The following is a 22,124-nucleotide window of genomic DNA, read 5'->3' as shown; positions in this document are numbered from 1 at the left end:
GGAAGTCCCAAAGTATGTTCTCTAGACCAATAGCATCAACATTGTTTGGGAACTGGTTAAAAACGCATATCCTTGGGCCTCACCCAGACTTATTGAAGCAGAGACTCTGCAGGTAGGGCTCAAGATTCTGTTTTAACTATTTCTCCAGATGATTCTGATACACTTTAGGTTTTGAAAACTACTGCTCTAGACAGTATGCTGAGGGTCTGGGGTGCATATCACAGTAACTGTCAAGAATCTCAGTACAGTAGGAAGGGATCCAGTTGCTGAACCAGTTGATACCATTAAGTATGTGATGAGTACAAAAACAGAATGACAGACAAGGTGGCACCCAACACAGAGGATGTAAAGGTTTCCTAGAAAATGTCATGTGAACTGAATTTCATAGGGATTAGCCATCTGAAGACAGTGGCATGTACAACATAAAGCAAATGTTATGCAGGAGGAATCCTGCTGGCACCTTTGGAAAACTGCAGTAATTCACCCAAGATGGCTGGCTGTGGGGTGTTTGAAGACCCCTCTATCCTTGTCCTTCTCACCTGTCCATGAGTAAAACAAATACCATTAGAGCTAGAAAAAAAAAAAAAATTACAAAGCTGAGTCTATTAACTTGCCAAGCAAGAGAACTTACTCTGTGAAGAATTTCACTGAGGAGGGAAAGTCAGGGGTTTTTAAATGTTAGAAGTGGGGAGCTCATGGGGCTTATGCTAATTAAGCATTGGAAACTGGCACTCTGGATATAGGGCAGAATGAATATATAGGTCTCTACGCCGTTGGTTAAATAAAATAAATATCTCATTGTTCACTAGTCAGGAAAGTCTCTTCAGTTAGGTCCAGTGAGGAAGGTGCCTGTCTAAGGTCACTGAGGCTTAAAGACCCTTATCAGCTTCAGCCTGTGGTGTTAAAATACAAGAATCAGTTGCTGTCTCCTAGGCAAGCTCTACTTTAAGTGGAAATTTTTCCTTTCCCCTCCCTCCTCTTCATCTTTCCTGATCCTGAGATGCTAGGATGACCATACAAAAGATATGCAAATAATCCAGTTGTCAGCTCTCTGCCACCATCTTGGTCTGGGATGCCATTCTCACAGGACTCCATTGTGTTCATCCAAGTAGTTTTGGTCTCCTTTTGATGTGGTTTACTTGGACTGTGTAACAGCAATTAAGGTCATATGAATAAAACACTTAACACAGTTTGCACTTTCCCTAGGTGGAAGCAACCTTAGACCTACTAAACTGCCCTCTAGATGTAAGGCCTAAGAGTGGTTCTAAAGAGATATCGATCAGTAGCTAGGTAGCAGAGTGGTGCAGCAGAAGTGTGTTGGGCCCATAGATACCAATGAGTAGCTGTAGAGATGAAAGAAAAACAAAAAGAATGTGGAAGCCTAGGCAAGGGGGTTGGAAAAAGAGGAGAGGGGTCAACAATGTAAAATACTACAGATTAGTCCAACAGGATGAGAAATGGAAAGTGTTAATAGACTTTGACCCCAAGTGTCAGTGATCTCAGTTTCAGAAGGCTGAGAATGAGAAAAGTGGAAGAATGACTAGAAGTGTGGAAACAGGTGCTAGAAGTGCTCACTACTCTCTCAACAAAACTCGGTCTCTTTGGCTAGGATTTACAATCAAGTGCTGCCAGTCCCAATCTAGTGTTCCCATTTTTCTTTTAGGGCCAGAAATATTCAACATCTGAGGTAGAAGGAACCTTCAAAATCACTTATCAACCTCATTCTAGAAATGAGAAGTTCTGAGAAATGAAGTAATATTTATTTTCATTGAGTTTATACGTGATTTTAAATTCATAAATTCTATGGACAATACAAAAATGTACATTTAAATCTTGAATAATTTTTGAAAGTTTAAAAAACAGATTAAAAGAGTCAAAGTTTTTCTTAATTTTCACAGTTACGGTGTTTGAGTTATTAAATTATACTGATGATCATCATGAGAAGCTTTCTATTATAGTCTTGACCCTTCTTGTATTATTATTCAGGCTACAATGGATAGGCAACAACATGTCAACTGAAAAATCATGAGATCTACAAATTTAGAAAGGAGACTTTATTTCTTATAATAAGTTACAACCTGCAGGCTGGCCATTCTGCAGGCTGGGAAGCCCATGCTCCCACAGAGACAGTCAGGAGGCACTTTGAAGGAGGTGGGGTTGGAACAGAAGCTTTATGCCAAATCAGTTGGCTAAACAGACATATTCAACAGATTTAAGAGGAGCTGTGAATCTTCACTAAGAGGGGTGCTGAATAAACATGCATGTGACATGCATCCTGTGCTCACTGTGGAGTGGAAACTTAACATTTAAATGCATTAAGTCCCTATACATCAAAAGGAGAAGCAGAGACGTGAATGTACTAGTACTTAGTCTCTGTAAACCTGCCAGAACCAGTCCATGGTGGGTGGTCTTTTACCAGGGGAAAGGTACTGAATCAGTCCCTTGTCCAATCAAACCTGCAGTTATGACTTGTGGAACAGGAGGATCTTGTTAGTCAACATCTGGCCATGGATGAGCTGCAATTACTTCAATATTGCTTATGTCGAGAGCAGTTCTTATTTAGCAGCTAGAGAAAAAGAAAAACATTGCAGCAGTTAAAACATAGGTTATTCTTTAAGTGTAGGTGTGAGTGACTTAACTCTCGCCTGGCATGGCCTTAGGTCTTGCCTATAATTTGTTATTGCCACAGAGTCCATTCTGTTAGCCTTCTGATCTCTATTTTAACATTAATGCTCGTCAGTTGTTGAGTCTAAGCCCTCAAAGGGACGGGGAGCCGAGCTTGGTGGCATGTGCGCACCTGTAGTCCCAGCTATTCCCGAGGCTGAAGCGGGAGGATCATTTGAGCCAGGGGTTGGAGGTTGCAGAGCTACGATCCTGCCACTGCACTCCAGCCTGGGGCACACAGTAGACCATGTCTCAAAAAACGAGGAGTGTGTGGGGGCGTGAAAAGGGAGGAGGTTGGCGGTTATAGCGAGGCGTGTCCGTCCTTCTGTCCTGTCAGGGCCAGGAATTCAGCTTTTAAGGTTTATCGGGGGTCCCCTTGGCCAAAAGGGGGTCCGTTCAGTTGGTCGGGGGGCTTAGGATTTAATTTTTAGTTCTCAAGCAGTAATAAAGATAATGATAATCTTGACCATAAGGGGTGCTATGCCAAGCACCACTTAACAAACACTGTCATCTCATTCAATCCTCACAACAATCCTTTTACAGATGAGAAAAGTGGGACTTCCAGGGATAACTCGTTCTAGATTCAATAATCTGACTCAAAAGCCTTTTTAACATTTTGTACAATACCTTTTATGTTTGTTTAACTATCTAGTTGGGCCACTAAAGTACAGACAAAAGCTGGGGAATGTAAGCAAAACTGGTCATTTCCCTGGGGTGAGAGAAACGCTTTCAACACTATCCGTCCATCGTATCACGCCTAAGGTATGCCATAGACATCCCTCACCCCTCCACCCACTCATGCCTGTTTGAAGCAAGACTATCAAGACCGAAACACACTGGGCGCCTAAGGCACCACTCCCCGCTGCCTACCAAGGTGCCTCCTGCAGGCTCCTTACCGCAACCCTGCAAATTCGCCCTGCCAGGAGCGGAGTGCAATTAGGCTTTGAGGTGGTTTGGCTCTCCGGCTGTCCGTAGCCTCTGGCCCCGCCCCCTAGCAACGCGCTGGCTTGTGTTAACAACCGGCCGGAGATCAGACGCCTGCGACTGCTGAGGGGCAGCCGCGGCGCTAAGCGGACTGTATGGCGGTGGCCTAGGCCCCTGGCGGAATTTTGGGACCTTTCGCGACTCTAGCGACTCTCAGGCTGCCTTCCCTTCTCAGTGGCGGGGCCTCTTTGGGCCCAGCGGCTGCTGGCGCGCTGTAGGACAGGAAGATCCCCCAACTCTCCACCCCGCCGCCACCGGCCATGTGGACAGAGGAAGCCGCGGCGACTGCCGAGGCCCGGGAATCCGGCATCAGGAACAAGTCTAGCAGTTCCAGTCAAATCCCGGTGGTTGGGGTGGTGACGGAGGACAATGAGGCGCAGGTATGAGCAGGTGTCTGGGCTTTCAGAGGTGGAGGGGGTGGGGATGAGGTCTCGAGACGGGGTCCAGACCTGGGGGTGGCAAGGACGGAATTGGGGACAGGAGTGAAAATGGGGAAAGCCGCGGGATGGAGATTCCAAGCGCAGAGCTAATCCCGATCCCCCACCCCCTGCGAACTGCACCGGTTGTGAGGGGCTGGTTGTTGTCAACCATCCTGTCCGGGGACCAGCGCTGTGTGGTCCTCCTGGAGGGTCCCAGCAAACTAAGCGGGGCTTTGCCGCACTTCTTCGAAAAGTGGTCACAGAACTTCTGGGAGGAAAGGAATCATTCTTAGCAAAATCTGATTTGATGACCTGATCAGTTTGCACTGAACTTTTTAATATGTAGATTCCTGTTATCCAGTGATGTTCTTGATATAGGTGTAAATTTTCCCATGCTTAAATTTGCTGCGACTAAAGCCTGCACCCAGAGGGGAGGAAAACGCTGTTAAAATTAGAAATTAAGCATTTTTAAAATTTGAAATTGGAAGCTGGTTGTTATAGGTCGGGTCGGAGAGAACTGGGAGAGAATAGAGTTGATTTGTTTTATTGTGCTTGTACTGTATTTGGTTTTGGGTTTGCTTTTGTTATGAATACAAAATTCACTCTTGCAAGTTGATCTGTTGAGAAATTCCACTTGAGGGCCTTGGATCTCCATTCGAGGCGGAGGTGTTTAGAAACCCCAAGTTGTTTGTATCCTACTAGGATTCCATTGTTCCCCCAGAGAGCCTTGATCGTGCCTTAAAAGCCGCGAATTCCTGGAGGAACCCTGTACTGCCTCACACTAATGGTGTGGGGCCACTGTGGGAATTCCTGTTGAGGCTCCTCAAGTCTCAGGCTGCGTCAGGAACCCTGTCTCTTGCGTTCACATCTTGGAACCTTGTAGAGTTCCTTGGGAGTGGTCAGTTGACTGGGGACCTCTTCTACCATGGGAATAGAGTTGAGCTCTCTGAGGTCTGACATTTACGCAGTAACCTGCGGAGCAACAGCACTTTGCATGAGGAGAAATAGGTGTTAGGGGAATTTGCCTAATCCATTTTGTTGACCTATTCCCATCTGGGCAGAGAGAATTTTGAGGAACAATAGCTCTCCACTCCCTGGACTGCAAGAAAGATCAACAGTACAGCCATACTCCCAGGCACCGGGCAAAACTGAGAAGTATGTGAATTTGATAACTGATGGCTCTCAGTCTTCCTTTACTTGCTCCAAGAAAAATTGGGCAATGCTCTACAAGGCAAGCAAGAGTAGCTCTTTTTTTTTTTTTTTTTTTTAAGGAGAAATACTTTTTAAAAGCCATTGCCAAAATAGTCCAAAACATACCAAATAAAGCAAGTATACTTGTGTATATGTGTATGCATTTTCTCCCCTTTTTAATTTTCTTTCTTTTCTTTCATTACTATGGCTCTTTCCAGGGCCTAGGATTCTCTTCCAAGAAGAAATCAATCAATTTGCATTAATTCATGTTTCCGACTTGTTAATAACTAATTCTAGGAGTAGTAACATTTTCGAAGTACTGAGGAGAATTAGAAGAGGAACTTTTTAAAGCTGGGAGAAATCTTAGTGATCCTCAGCCTTCTTGTTTTTTGCCTGTGGTTGTTTTTACAAACGAGAACCCTAAGTTCATGAGAAGTTAACTGAGTTACTCAGTTTCTTTACTCATGGAATGGGAGTCTAGAGACCCTAGAATGAAAAAATGATAACCTTTTAGACCTCTGCCTTAGGCCAGTTTAGGAAAGATCCTCGGAACTGTTTCCAGTTTTTTTCAACCACTGCACATTTGCAAACTTCTCTTCTGCCTGTGTGTGCTTTCGAGACAGTATATCCTAGTGGCTAAAGGTGAGAGTATCACATCTACTTCAGTTCATTGTCAGATCATCACTTACCAGCTATGTGACCAAAGGCAAGTATCTTAACCTTTCTATCAAATGGAGATAATGATAGTACTCATGTCCATTGTAAAGATTAAATGAAATAATATATATAGGCCGGGCACGGTGGCTCACGCCTGTAATCTCAGCACTTTGGGAGGCCGGGGAGGGCGGATCACGAGGTCAGGAGATCAAGACCATCCTGGCCAACATGGTGAAACCCTGTCTCTACTAAAAATACAAAAATTAGATGGGCAGGGTAACGCACGCCTGTAGTCCCAGCTACTGGGGAGGCTGAGGCAGAAGAATCACTTGAACATGGGAGGCAGAGGTTGAAGTGAGCCAAGATTGCGCCACTGCACTCCAGCCTGGCAAGAGAGTGAGACTCCGTCTCAAAAAACAAAACAAAACAAACAAAAAAAAGAGATAATATATATAGCAAACTTATATAATAATATAGAGAACTTATACAGTGACCTATATATTGAAAACAAGCAGTTATCAACATCATCCTTTATCCAGGGAACTAGAGCTCCTAAAATTATTTGGGCCTTAAAGCTAAGGGATTCTCTAGAATTCTGATTGTACCCACTGGCTTCCAGGATGTGAGAGTGAGACTGGATGCCCCTGACATCTTATTTGCTTTAATGCAGATTTTAGTCTGCTCACTTTATCCCTTCAGAGATGTTTCTCAGTTGCAGCTGGATTTCCTAATATAGAAATGCTACTTTGGCTACCTAGGCTTTTGATAGCTGTTTTGTATCATTTTCTTTATTACAGACCTAAATTGAACCTTTCAGTTACCCTAACCTTAGTTTATATAATTAAGGAAATAGGCTTGAATATTACTGCCTAAGGCAGCAGGTAAAATGTACGGGTTATTTTGCTGATTTTTCCGTGTGTATGATTTACTTCTGCATTAAGTGGTACTTTTTTCCTGCATCTTTCACAAAAATAACTTTCGTAAAAGGCAATAGCTCTTATAAATTCTATCTAAGCTACTACAAATGGTATTCCTAGAGTATTAGATTTTTCTAACTTTAGTAACTTTGAAATGTTTTTTGATGGCATTATGGAAAATGTAAATATAGGTTATGAGTAAAGTTATTAGTAAACAGGGAAACAATAGTTTAGGAATCTGGGATTTTGAATTGTTATTTTTGTTCCATGTTGTGAATTTCTCATCGACATATTCTATGTAAGCATTCTATCTTCACATTTTCTCTCTATAAAAATTTTGATAATCCCTACTGTAGTGATTCCAGCGTCTTCTTTTTTAAAGTGATTTATCATATTTTTCCAGTTTCGAAACAATAAAATAGTACCAGAATTTTGGTGGCCATTTTCTAATTGTGAGGAACTTAGGACACATTGCTTGCGCTTTCTGTGTCTGTTTCCTCATCTGTAAAAGATATTTTTAGAAATGCCTACCTCATTGAATTATTGTGAGAATTAAAGTATTTGTAAGGCATTTAGCACAGTGCCCAGCACATGCATTCCAAGTGCCCCACAAAAGGCAACTTTCTGTTATTATTAATGACTCTTGTCATAACAGCTTTATTAAATTATTAAATAAATTCAGATGATATTTACAGGGTGATACGGTTTGGCTTTGTGTCCCCACCCAAATCTCATCTCAAATTGTAATCCCCAGGTGTTGAGGGAGGGACCTGGTGGGAGGTGACTGGATCATAGGTGTGATTTCCCCCATGCTGTTCTTGTGATAGTGAGTTCTCAGGAGATCTGATGGTTTTATAAGGGGCTCTTCCTCTTTACTCTCTCTCTCTCTGTCTTTCCTGCCACCTGTAAAGGTCTTTGCTTCCCCTTTGCCTTCCACCATGATTGTTTTTCCTGAGGCCTCCCTAGCCAGGTGGAACTGTGAGTCAATTAAACCTCTTTCCTTTATAAATTACCCAGCCTCGGGTGTGTCTTTATAGCAGTGTGAAAACAGACTAATACACTGGGTATCAAAACCTACCAAATAGGAAGATAGTTCTCAGATTGTTTTTCTAGTATTAATCCCAGTGTTTATGTGTGTCTGGCTTCCTACAGGAAGGTAGAGGTAATGTGGTTTAACAAGTGCTTCATCCCTTGGAGAGTGATGGGATTGGCAGTGAAATTCACCTTAATCATATGTTGAAATCACAAGATATCTAATTGGTTACCCTTTATTTTCTATTTAATGTTGTTCCCCTCATTCTAAAGAATCCCAACCCCCTTTAGAGCAGTGCTTCTCAAACTTTAATGTGCATATGGAGCACATGGGGATCTTATTAAAATGTGGATTCTGATTCTGTCGGTCTTAGATGAACCCCAGTACTCCGCTTTTCTAACAGGTTTCCAGGTGATGCTCAAGCAGGTAGTTGGAGGACCTCATTTCCCACTTTGAATAACAATTAATATAGTGATTAGTTGACTGGCATAGGTATCATGCCTGAACTTCCTTGCTCAAATTTGCTTTCCCTCTGAGAACCTATGAGAATCTTTTAGTCGATGTCATATCCTGTCACTGTCTGTAATACTTCCATGAACTGTGTGCTTAAAATTATCTAGCCTTGTTTATAGGGTTTTTGCAAGAAATAACCTGTGTAGTTGGTTGCATGTGTCTATAGTGCCAGCTACTTGAGAGGCTGAAGCAGGAAGATCGCTTGAGCCTAGGAATTCGAAGCCAGCCTGGGCAAACATAGGGAGACTCCCATCTCTTGAGAGAGAGAGAGAGAGAGATTGAGAGAGACTCCTTGGTTGTCCATTGAGGAGTCAGGCACAGAACTAAGGAACAAAGAACCAGAGTTTCTACATCAGAGAGACCTGCTGGCCGATTTATTATTAATAGCTATGTGGCTTTAACAAGTTAGGTCCCAGGGCCTCAGTTTCATTAAGAGGGATAATAGTACTACCTTTACTTGGCAGATTTGAAGATTAATTGAGATGAAAAATGCCAGACATATAAAAGGACCACTATAAGTGTTAGTCTCTTTCCCTGTAACTGAGTATCAAATGAGCAGGTTTCTCCCCTCTGAAATGTCCCTGGGTAAAGTGGGAAATAAGTTCATCCTATAATTTGAATGAAGTAAGTCTAATTTTCTTCAAAGCAATTTATTAAACTTTTGATCTTAAAAGGTTTTGTGAATGCTTTTACAATTTCTCCATAAACATCTTAAGATGACAGTATTTTGATATTTACATATGTATGTTCTGTTTTGTTTCTACTCTCTGCTTGTATGATCTCATTTACCCCAAATCTTCAATTATCATGTTAAGCCTATGATTCAGAAACCTCTGCCCCAAATTTTTCTCATCTCCAACCGCCAACACAAACCTCTTCCTCCAGCTTTCCCTGTCTCAGGAAATAGTGAAATCATTTATATACTTTCTCAAGCCAGGGATTATCTTCAGCTTTTCCCTTCTTTCTCCCACTGCATCCAGTCACTCATTAGGTCTTGCTGAATCTACCTCTTTAGATGTTTTTAATTCCATTTGATGTTGTTTATACCAGTTGCTGCTACCTATTCAAGGCCCAAAGTTACAGTCTACCTCCAACCCAGTCTTCTCCAGTTCAGTCTCACACAGCATACAAGATGATCTTTTCATAATTAAATTCTTCTGGTTAAATATTGTGGAAATAAATGAAGACTACCACGATAAACAGAGACTGTTTATTCAGCAGTTGCTATAGGGTGGGAGTCAGCCACTCTCACTTTTTGGCAAAGACTCCAATGCAGCCTGGAAAGCTTTAAAGTGGAACAACAACAAAAAAAAGATGTGGGGGAGACTTCAGGTCTACTCTAATTGTAGGTTGCTGACATGGGAAACCTGGAGGTGGGCTAGCTAGAAGCAGGGTATCCTCTGTGATTGAATTGGAAGGCATATTTGGCTTTCTCTGGTTGGTCTTAAGTTGGAAACAGAGGAACAAAAACCAGGAAAGCTGTCAGTCATTGACCAAATCCTGACTTTTCTGAGTCAATTGCTGCAGAGGTTGTCAGCCAGAGTTATTTTGTCACATATAGTCTGACCAGTTTTGTTTACATGTTCAGTCCCAAACCGTTCAATGGCTTTTTAAGATTCTTGTGTTACATACAAATCCTTCTGTAAAATCCCATGCCAGACCAATAGCTGCATGAGATGAGGACATTGTTATTCCCCACACCTCGCACAATTCCTGAAACAACAACAACAAAAAACTACTAATAAATAGTTATAGAAGGAGGAAAAGTCTAGGGAAGCTAGAGGGAGAGAGAGAAATCTTTAAAAATCTGCCAAGCAGGTAAAACCTAGAGTAACATCAAATGGGTAATGCAAGATAAATCTAAGAGGAATCTATGCTTTAATCTTTACTACTCCCTGTTCTTTTAAAAATTATACCTGGTCATTTGGAGAAAAAAATATGAAAATACACACAAACATTAGAAAGAAAATCCTGCATTGGGCTGGCCCAAGTGCAGTGCTGTTTACAGCTAATTGATTACAACCAGTTACAGATTTCTTCCTTCTCCATTCCCACTACTTCCCTTGATTAGTCTTAAATATATATATATATATATATATATTCCTGCATTGACATTTCATTCCAATATCCTAGTCTAACCCTCTAAGCAAATATTTCAGAAAACCAGAAAAGAAAAACCCACTATGTGTGTGTGTGTGTGTGTGTGTGTGTGTTACCGTGTATGTATAATTTGAGAGTGTAGGAGGAAAAGAAAAAAGACAGCTGAGGTGTAGTGGTGGATATCACTGCCAAATCCCCAAATCTTAAAAGGCAGAAGTCTATTTACCAAAATTTTTGGTAACAGTAAATTTAACTATTTAACAGTAATATTTAACAATTTTTAATGGTAACATAAGACCAGGTATAGATTAGTATTTAGTAAATCCTTTTTAAAATTATTTTTAAAAGTAAAAATGGCTGGGCATGTTGGCTCATGCCTGTAATTTCAAAACTTTGGGAGGCTGAGGCTGGCACATGGCTTGAGCCCAGGCATTCCAGAACAGCCTGGGCAACATGGCGACACTCTATCTCTAAAAAAAAAAAAAAAAATTAGCGAAGTGTGGGCTGATGTGCCTCTGCAGTCCCAGCTCCTCCACCCAGGAGGCTGAGGTGGAAAGATTACCTGAACCCAGGGAGGTTGGGATATGCAGTGAGCCGTGACTGCACCACTGCACTCCAGCCTGGGCAACAGAGTAAGACTCCGTGTCAAAAATAAATAAAAATCAATATAATTTTGAGTAAATGAGCTCATTCAGACACTCCACAGACTTAAAGTTAGTATGTTTCATTACAAATTGTTTTTGATGCCATGACATCTCAGTTAGGATTAATTTTTTTAACTGTTTTTGAGAGAAATGTCTTAAGATCAGAATATATGAATTTGTAATTTTTAAGGGCAAGGAAATACTAAAACTAAGACAATGTAATAACGATTATGTAGAAGTATGGAAAAGTATGTATTGCAGATTGAAAACTCAGAAGCTGCCATGGTATTAACGAAGTGAAATTATGTGAAATACTTATGCATGTAAGGAAAAACAAAATATATAAAAATAAAAATAGATGTCATTTACTACATGATAGGAATAAGTAGGATTTTTTCCCTTTTGTATATCTTTTATATAATCATTACATCATCTTTTCAAACATTTATTTTAAAGTAGAAGTAAGCGTGAAAGCAGGACAGAGGATACAAAGGAAACTGGGAGAGCTTAACTCCTGTAATGGGGGTAAGCACTGTGACATAACACTGAATTAAGAATAAAATGTCAGGTAGCAAGGCATTAACCCCCAAGAGAAATATAGTCAAAACCACACTTAGAATTTGTAGATCTCTGTATCATCATACTTTACCTTTGATCGGATCATTTCTTTTTTGTTGTTGTTGGGGTTTTTTGTTTTGTTTTGCTATTTGTATTTGTTTGTTTGTTTGTTTTTTGAGATGGAGTCTCACTCTGTCACCCAGGCTGGAGTGCAGTGACGCAATCTTGGCTCACTTCAACCTCCACCTCCCAGGTTTAAGCAATTCTTCTGCCTCAGCCTCCCGAGTATCTGGGATTACAGATGCCCGCCATCACACCCGGCTAATTTTTTTTGTATTTTTAGTAGAGACAGGGTTTCACCATGTTTGTTAGACTGGTCTCGAACTCCTGACCTCAGGTGATCCACCCACCTCTGCCTCCCAAGGTGCTGGGATTGCAGGCGTGAGCCACCGCGGCCAGCCTTGTTTTGCTATTGAGTTGTTTGTGTTCCTTGTATATTCTTGTTATTAATCCCTTGTCAGATGGATAGATTGCAAATATTTTCTCCCATATTTTAGGTTGTCTCTTCACTCTATTAACTGTTTCCTTTCCTGTGGGTACACTTTTTAGCTTGGTGTAATCCTGTTTGTCTATTTTTGCTTTTGTGGCCTGCACTTTTGAGGTCCTACCCAGAAAAACCTGTGCCTAGACCAGTGTCCTAAAGTGTTTCCCCAATGTTTTATTCCAGTGACTTCATAGTTTAGGGTCTTATATTTAAGTCTTTAATCCATTTTGATTTGATTTTTTTGTTTGGTGAGACATAGGAGTCTACTTTCATGCTTCTGTATATGTCTATCCAGTTTTCCCAACACCATTTATTGAAGAAACTGTTCTTTCCCCACTGTATGTTCTTGGTACCTTTGTCGAAAATGATTTGGCTGTCAATGCAGGGACTTATTTCTGGGTTCTCTGTTCTGTTCCATTATCCTGTGTATCTGGTTTTATGCCAGTACCATGCTGTGTTGGTTACTATAGTTTTGCAGTATATTTTGAAGTCAGGTAGTGTGGTGCCTCCAGCTCTTTTCTTTTTGCTCAGGATTGCTTTGGGTGCTCGGGGTCTACTACTTAAATTTTGGATGATAGTACCCATTTCCTTCCCCGTTTACCAATGAATAACTTTATTATAATATAGCCTCTTCTTGGTTGCATTTTCCAAGTATTTATTAAGCAACTAACAATATTATATGTCAGGCCCAGTGTTGGATTCTGGGAGTGCCTGAAAGCAAAAATTTTTGCTCTTAAGAGAAATTTGGGGCAGGGAGTGTTGGGGAACGAACATGTAGACCCTGTCAGAACAATGCAATGGTAATTTTAATGGATATAAACTTAGGGTGCTATGAGAGCACAGCATTTTTCTAGCACTTTTTCATCCTTTGGGAAGGTAATATCTGAGCTTCATCTTGAAGGACCTGTGGGAATTAACCAAGGAGAGGAATAGGAATGTAACAACATGAGTGAAAACAGAGGAGATGTGAGAGGCATTAATGGGGAGTCATTGAATAGTTTAGATGGGTCATGTTCAGATTTGAGTTTTATTGTTCTGATGGTAGAATAGAAGATGGTGTTGAAGAGTGCAAGAGTGGAGTCAGAGAGAACAGCAGGAACCACCTGAAATTAAGTAAGAGCTAAGAATTGAATAAATCAGTAAGATGAAACAGGCTCAAGAAATATTTAAGATGTAAAATCTGTAGAACTTGGAAGTTCCTGTTTTTTTTAAATGTGGATGACTGGAAGAATGCTGGCACTAACTGAGATAAGGGGATACCTAGTTGAGAAAAGCAATCTCCTACCTGTAGTTTAGAAGCTGCTCTTACCATGTATCTGCATAGGCAAACTTAGTGTAATGTGTATACAAGTACAAGATAATTTTATTTCTCAACATATGGAAGTACTATTATTCTAAATATTTTCTTGGACCCTTCAGGGCTGATGAAATTTTAAAACGTCAAGATTATATGAAATACTAGAATTCAGGAGGGTTTTTTTTCCTCAAAAATCTATTTATTCCTGTAAGTTTTCATCTACTTTTCATTCTCCCCTTACTATCTTAGTGTCATAAAACGTTTTTTAAGTTACCAAGGGAAAGTATCATATAAATTAGTGTGTTAGGTATGACTTATTGATATAGAAGATGATATAGAATAGTAAGAGTTGTGTGTTTTTTAGGGTGTTTTCAAGCCTATGGACCTTAATCGTGTCATCAAACTCCTTGAAGAGACTGATAAAGTGAGTAAGCTTTGAGAGAAAATTACTCCGCTGCATTACTTACAAACTGTTTCCCTGAAAGGTAACATATATCCCTTCAAATGTAAGTCTCATTTATCTCCTTTTGTTGAAAACATTTTAAATAGTACATATCTTATATTCAAGGACTGTTTAAATTTAGTATAAATATATTTAATGAAGTGGGGAGACTGGAGGAAGAGAGTAGATTTGCTTTTATGAGATGGACAAACCCATGGTGGCTGTACCAGAAGGAATCCTAAGAGTAGAGAAAGGATCATCTAGCCTTTGTTAAGTGCTTGTTACCTAGTAGGATTGGAGGAGGGGAATGGTAGAAAACAAGGTACTGTGGTGTACTAATTATGAAATCAGGATAGATACACACAAGCATGTACACATAGATAATTTATTTTGAGAACAATCGTATATAGGATATAATGGAAATTAAGTTATTTTAGACACAAGACTCAAAATTGGGAAAGTAGGCATTGAGAGAAAAGATAACAAATGTATATGCACACATGCTCATATGTCACCTGATGTTATCAAGAATCGACTGAATGCCTAAAAGCCAGCACACACTAGGAACTTATGTGGTGATTTCCAAAAAGGAATACATATTGTTAGTAAACAGAAAATGATTTGACCCCAAATGTCCATCAATGATAGACTGGATAAAGAAAATGTGGCACATATACACCATGGAATACTATGGAGCCATAAAAAAGGATGAGTTCCTGTCCTTTCCAGGGACATGGATGAAGCTGGAAACCATCATTCTCAGCAAACTAACACAGGAACAGGAAACCAAACACCCGCATGTTCTCACTCATAAGTGGGAGGTGAACAATGAGAACACATGGACACAGGGAGGTGAACATCACACACCAGGGCCTGTCAGGGGATGGGGGACTAGGGGAGGGATAGCGTTAGGAAAAATACCTAATGTAGATGATGAGTTGATGGGTGCAGCAAACCACATGGCACGTGTATACCTATGTAACAAACCTTCACATTCTTCATGTGTATCCCAGAACTTAAATTACAATTAAAAAAAAATTTTAAAAGAAGAAAATGGGTTGAGCATAGTATAGCCTATCAAAAGAAAACAATGTCCCATGAATAGGAGTCACAAAAATTTGGTCACTGTTTTCACATTTTTTATTCTCTGTTTTTTTACATAGAAAGGAGAAAAAATGACTATTGGAATAATTTATCTTTTGCTGGCTATCATTGTTGTGAAAAGTATTTTTATTGTAACTATATCTACATTTCCTTAAAAAACAACAACTACATAGAGTGCCTATTAGCTGTTTAATAAGGCTACAGAGAAAAAGTATAGACAATATCACAGCTTTTCAGGAACATTTAAGATTAAAAGGACAGACAGAATTCAGTCATGGAAACCACTGTGTAGAAGTTTTGCTTGCTTATTTTCATTTTTAATTGACTTAAGATGTTTGGCTTGCACAGAACACTGAGCATATTTTAGAGGTTAAAAATACAATTTCTACAGACAGCTTTCCAAATTTGACTTCTAACACCACCACTTTTTAGCTGTGTATTTTGGACACATTACTTTAAAATGTTTCAGCTTGTGTTTCCTATTCTGGAAAACAGAGATCATAGTAGTATCTTCCTAATAGGGTCATTTTGGAAATTAATGAAGTGATATGTATATATGGTGCCCATGTGGTACATGCCATAGAAAAAATATTCAATGTACTTCAGCTGTTGTTAATATTATCTCTGGAAACAATTACTGCTTTTATATTAATGTAATTTTGATTCCCAATTTCCTAATCAAATTTAAATGATAGTTTATTTTTGATACATAATGTCTGTAAATGTTTATGATGTTATGATAATAAAATGTGATATTTTGTTACATGCATAAAATGTATAATGATCAAGTCAGAGTATTTAGGATATCTACCACCTCTAGCATTTATCATTTCTATGTTGGGAGCATTTCAAATCCCCTCTTCTAGCTAGTTTAAAATATACAATACATTATTGTTAACTTTAGTCACTCTACTTTGCTAACAAATATTCGCTACCACAGTCTTCCTACCTTTGTAATTATCATTCTAGTCTGTATCTCCATGAGAACAACTTTTTAGCTTCCGCACATGAGTGAAAATGTGTGATATTTGTCTTTCTAAACCTGGCTTATTTCACTTAATATCTTGTAGTTCCATCCATGCTGCTACAAATGACAGGATTTCATTCTTTTTTATGGCTTAATAGCATTCCATTGTATACATGGACCATATTTTCTTTATGCATTCATCCATTGATGGACACTTAAGTTGATTCCATATCTTTGCTATTGTGAGTAGTGCTGCAATAAACATGGGACTGTAGGTATCTCATTGATATACTGATTTCCTTTCCTTTGGATAAATACCCAGTAGCGAGATTGCTAGATCATACAATAGTTCTGATAGTTTATTTTTACCTTCACTGTTTCAGAAAACATTTTTTAACACTTACATTATAATATAGTAACTTAAGAATTACTTGATAATTTTAAAGTGTCTACTTTTTATGTTGAAGAATTTTTTAAAATCTCAACAGATTTAATAGCACAAAAGAACTAAAATAGGTCATTTGTTTTAGGATGGCTTAGAAGAAAAACAACTTAAATTTGTCAAGAAACTGGTACAATGTTTTCAGAATGGACTTGTATCCTTTATGTTTGTATGTATGTTCATTTCATTTATTCTGAAACAAGAGAATTTCTATTAGAAAATGTATTAGTTGGCCAGGCGCGGTGGCTCAAGCCTGTAATCCCAGCACTTTGGGAGGCCGAGACAGGCGGATCACGAGGTCAGGAGATCGAGACCATCCTGGCTAACACAGTGAAACCTCGTCTCTACTAAAAATACAAAAAACTAGCCGGGCGTGGTGGCGGGCGCCTGTAGTCCCAGCTACTCGGGAGGCTGAGGCAGGAGAATGGCGTAAACCTGGGAGGCGGAGCTTGCAGTGAGCTGAGATCCGGCCACTGCACTCCAGCCTGGGTGGCAGAGGGAGTCTCCGTCTCAAAAAAAAAAAAGAAAATGTATTAGTTTTCTATTGCTGTTGTAACAAATTACCACAAATTTGATGGCTTAAAACAACATAAAGTTATTATCTTACAGTTTTGGAGGTTAGAAGTCCAAAATCAGCCTCACTGGACTAAAGTCAAGATGTTGGCAGGGCTTAAGACTCTAGAGAAGAATCATTTCCTTGCCTGCCCCAGCTTCTGGAGGCTGCCTACATTCCTTGCCTCATGCCCTCTTCCCCTCACTGGCATCACTCTCACCTCTGTTCCTGTCATCACATCATCTTCTCTCTCTGACCCTCCCTTCCTCCCTCTTTCCTTTATGAGGATCCCTGTGATTACGGTGGGCCCACCTGGATAATCTAGTATAATTTTCTTATCTCAAAATTCTTAATCATATGTGAAAAGTGCCTTTGCTATGTAACATAGTTACAGGTTCCGGGAATTAGGACATGGACATCTTGGGGAAGGCCATTAATCTGTCTACCACAGAAAAACTGGAGAGGCCATTATTCTGTCTACCACAGAGAATATCTAAGGTTTTATGTTCTTTACAAAACTGTATTTTGTATCAGAGAATGTAAATAAAATTGAAGAAACAATGTAACACAAGTAACTGTGGATAATACCAGTTTTTGTAGATTCAGAAAGACAATGGATGTAGTTAGAGGGCCAAGTTAAAGTCATTGTTTCTATAATTTACATGGGCAGTTGTACCTTTGATAAGCTTCTTAACTTCTTCATCCTTGTAAAGTAATAGAAGCTCATGAGGTTGTTAGGAAGATTAGATGAGATCATGTACATGCAAGTGCTTGATAATCTGTAAAATATTATATAAATATACTATCCCTATTAAGTATACCACCCTGATCAGAATACATGAAAACCAGTGTGTCTTAAAACTATCTGTACATAAAAGCCGGGTGTGATGGCTTACACCTATAATCCCAGCAGTTTGGGAGGCCAAGACAGGAGGATTGCTTGAGGCTAGGAGTTCAAGACCAGACTGGTCAACATACCAAGACCCTGCCTCTACAAAAAAACAAATAACCAGGTGTGGTGGTGTGTGCTAGCTACTGGGGAGGCTGAGGCAGGAGGATTGCTGAAACCCAGGAATTCAAGGTTACAGTGATTTAAGACTGTGACACTATACTCCAGTGTGGGCAACTGAGTGAGACCCTGTCTCAAAAACAAACAAACAAACAAATACTACCTGTGGATAAGAATCAGTTTGTTGTTGGGTTGTGTTTTGTTTTGGGGGGTTTGTTTGTTTCTTTGTTTTTGAAACAGAGTCTCCATCCAGCCTTAGCTGCCCAGACTGGAGTACAGTGGTGCAGTCATAGCTCGCTGCAACTTCAAACTCCTGGGCTTCAGCGACCCTCCTACCTCAGCCTCCCAAGTAACTGGGACTACAGGAATGCACCCACCATGCCCGGTTAATTTTTATTTTTTTGTGAAGTCTCATTGTGTTGTACAGGTTGGTCTCGAATTCCTGAGCTCAAACAATCCTCTCGCCTCGGCCTCCCAAAGTGCTGGGATTACTGGTGTGAGCCACTGCAGCTGGCCATTTTTTTTTAACATTTACATATATATGCTATTGTAAAATACAATAGAAGTATCCCACAAGTATTAGATTGTTATAAAAGTTTTTATATGCCCACTCTCGCTTTCTGTATTCATTTTGTCACAGACTGGTAAATACACTTCCAGAACTGACAGTGGTCCATGGACCACACTTTGAATAGTATTCATCTAAATCAAGCTTGTCCAACCCTCAGCCTATGGGTTGCATGCTGCCCAGGATGGCTTTAAATGCGGCCCAACACAAATTTGTAAACTTCATTAAAACATGATGAGATTTTTTGTGACAATTTTTTTTAGCTCATCAGCTATCATTAGTGTTTGAGTATTTTATGTGTGACCCAAGAGAATTCTTCTTCTTCCAGTGTGGGCCAGGGAAGCCAAAAGACTGGACACCCCCGAAAATGATCTTGAAGAGTTGTCTGACTTGGTCTAAAGAAGTTATTAAGCCCATGCATTGTGGCTCATGCCTGTAATCTCAGCACCTTAGGAGTCTGGGGCAGGAGGATCATTTGAGGCCAGGAGTTTAAAACCAGCCTGGGCAACATAGCAAGACCCCACCTCTACAGAAAAAAATAGCCATGTATGGTGATTCACACTTGTAGTTGTATCTTCTCCAGAGGCTGAGGCTGAGGTGGAAGGGTCATTTGAGCCCAGAAATTTGAGGCTGCAGTGAGCTATGTTTGCTCCACTGCACTCCAACCTGGGTATGGGTGACTGAGTGAGACCCCATCTCTAAAAAAAAGAAAAAAAAGTTATCAAGCTCTAATATTAGCTCGTTCTAGTTCAAAACCTCTTAAGACTTCCATTCAGAAAAATGTTTCTTATAATTTTATCTAAATCTTTTATTATATTTTATTCTTGGTTTTATTTGGACCTGTTCAGTCTTAGGGCTTGTGTATATCAAGCCCTATTTACTGGTAGCTGAAAATGTCTACTAGCAGGTGATTTCTTTTCCTATTTTAACCTTGTACCTCAACACCTCCATTTTTTTTTTTCTTCATGTAAACCGTTGGTGGCAATGGGCTCTATTTCTGATTCCCTTTCATAGGCTGGCTATGTAAATTGTAAAACTTAGCAAAGTTGGAGAAGTATCTTGGTCACTTCTGTAGGAAGTTAACAGAGCTTTCTATTTCCAGTGTACCCTGCTCTCCCATCTTTTCCTAAAAGGTCCTAGAAAAAGGCTAGAAGTAATAAGATTCAACCAAGAAGTGTAAGTCACATCTACCATAATTTCTTAGCTATAAAACAAAATCAATGAAATGTGTTTATGTGCCAATAGGATTTTTTTTTTTTTTTTTTTTTTTTTTTTTTTTTTTTTGAGACAGACTCTCACTGTGTCACTCAGGCTTCAGTGCAATGGTGCGATCTCAGCTCACTGCAACCTCCGCCTCCTGGGTTCAAGCGATTCTCCTGCCTCAGCCTCCTGAATAGCTGGGATTATAGGTATGCACCACCACGCCCAGCGAATTTTTGTATTTTTAGTAGAGACGGGGTTTCACCATGTTGGTCAGACTGGTCTTGAACTCCTGACCTCGTGATCCGCCTGCCTCGGCCTCCCAAAGTGCTGGGATTACAGGCATGAGCCACCACACCCAGCCAGCAGGATTTTTTAATAGATAAAATAAAAGATGCTTTTGTTTAAAGATCTAGAAAGGCTATATTTTGCTTTCATATTAGTTTCAGATAAAATCCTAACCAATTTAAGCCTTAAACACAGGAAAATGCATCTCAGTTTAATATTAATAAAATAGTAGAGTAAAGTAAGGTTTGGGTTGCTTATTCTGAGACAGCATATGTTTGTGTGGGTGGGGGTTGGGGGTGAAGATGAAGGGTATAATTGACCCTAATCAATAAGTTAATGTTTCCAATGTGCTATTACTCATTGCCAGTGGGAAGTTATTGATCAACTGAATGTGTGTTGTAGCAGTTGGTAATCCAATTCTAAAGTTGTGAGAGGAAAACAATTTTGAGTAGATGTTTTTCTGAGGCAAAAATGAAATGTTTTTTTTTTTTTTAATATGGTTCTAAATTTCCTTTTTTAGATTTCAAAATAAGAAAAATTAAAACAGTATCTACCACATTTGGCAAAATAGTTGGAATTCTATAGACTTTCTTCACAGAAATACTATAAAGAATATGTTAATAAAGAATCTTAATTTTATTAATTTTATTTCTTAACTAAAAATATTACAGCCATTAAGGGATTTAGCACAGATATTTAAAATTCTGAATCTGTGTGCAGGAAAGATAAAAAACCAGCCTCGTTTTGTAGAATCTGCATATGATATCATAAAACTGTGTAGGTAAGTTATCTTTCTTTAACTTTATTTTGCATTAACATGGAATGTGTTGTTATGTTTCTTGTATCACAAACATACTATGCATTATAGTGTAGCATATTGCTACAGAATTCAAGAAAACTTCAGTTCATCACTTGATTCCAGCAGTTGGTATTTCAGGTAATCGGTTTGCTGTGGTCTGAGGCTGCTAACCACAAGAGATTAAATTCTAAGTATATTGAAATGCTGTCTTGTAATTCGTTACTCTGAAGTAAATGATGAATATTAGATGTAACCAAGGAATTATAGTATTTTCTTGAGTGAACTTATGGATATGCTTGTAGTTTCAGTCTAGTTTTTTTCTCTGTCTTTAGAAAATTTGGGTCTCAAAGATATATTAGGTTATATGTCATGTTTTATCTGATTTTTGAAATTTGAGTGAAGAATAAAATATCATCAATTACATTTGATATATATTTTTAAAATGTAAGTTAGAGGTAAGAATTGTAAAATTAACGTGCCTTATTCTTTCTACTGTTGGTTCTTTAACAAGCTCTGGGAACTGAATATATGGTGCTCCCTTGGTGCCACATGGTGGCTAATCTAGGTATATATTAAAATATCCATTTTTAGTTGCTTAATGTAATGTAGTAGGGAGGAATAAACCTTTCTGACAATTTTAGCTTCTGAACCTTTCTACCAATTTAACTTTTTAGATAGCAATTATTTACTTTAATATACAAATAATATATAAATAATTGAAAGGTTTAATGGAATTATGCATACATGGTAGGTTCTAACTCTCACTTTTAGATTTAGCAGCAATATTTAAAATGTTTGTAACCACTTAAATTTATTTTTTTGATATCTGAATAAAATAACCAAAATAATATATTGAATGCCTATACCATGCCTTGCTTTTTAATAGATAGGGACAATGAAAAATAAATGGTTGCTCTGGTGTTTTCAAGGAACAGATTGGAAATTATTATTATATTGATATATGATTATGTAATGTAAAACTTTTAAATCTCAAGGCTTTGCAAGTCCTAGAATACCAAGTTTATAAGCATTACTTTCAATGTCTATGCTCCTACAGAGCTCTGCACAAAGTTCATTCTCTATGAAAACTTGTGACTGAATGTTTAATTGTATAGCTGCAGTCTTCATTTTCCCTCATATTTCATAATTATTCACATTGTTAATTTTTTCTACTTTTCTAATTTCAGCTTATGTCTAGATAACTTCTCTACGCCTCACCCTCACTTGTTTC

The 22,124-nt window shown here is 39.0% G+C and overlaps 1 protein-coding gene across 3 annotated transcripts in view; it reads left to right on the top strand.

The window, feature by feature from the left end:
• The first annotated feature begins 3,657 nt into the window (after window positions 1–3,657).
• CFAP69 (cilia and flagella associated protein 69) overlaps window positions 3,658–22,124 on the top strand; it is a 66,741-nt gene continuing 48,274 nt past the window's right edge. For all 3 annotated transcript variants that reach the window (XM_025379533.1, XM_025379534.1, XM_025379532.1), the window contains exons 1-4: window positions 3,658–4,028; window positions 13,886–13,945; window positions 16,565–16,630; window positions 20,766–20,875. In XM_025379533.1, the coding sequence (XP_025235318.1) occupies window positions 3,909–4,028; window positions 13,886–13,945; window positions 16,565–16,630; window positions 20,766–20,875 (356 nt within the window). In that variant the 5' untranslated portion in view covers window positions 3,658–3,908. The remainder of the gene's footprint in view (window positions 4,029–13,885; window positions 13,946–16,564; window positions 16,631–20,765; window positions 20,876–22,124) is intronic.

Source organism: Theropithecus gelada, chromosome 3, assembly GCF_003255815.1.
Source record: "Theropithecus gelada isolate Dixy chromosome 3, Tgel_1.0, whole genome shotgun sequence".
NCBI lineage: Eukaryota > Metazoa > Chordata > Mammalia > Primates > Cercopithecidae > Theropithecus > Theropithecus gelada.
This window is presented reverse-complemented; position numbering and strand designations above follow the sequence as displayed.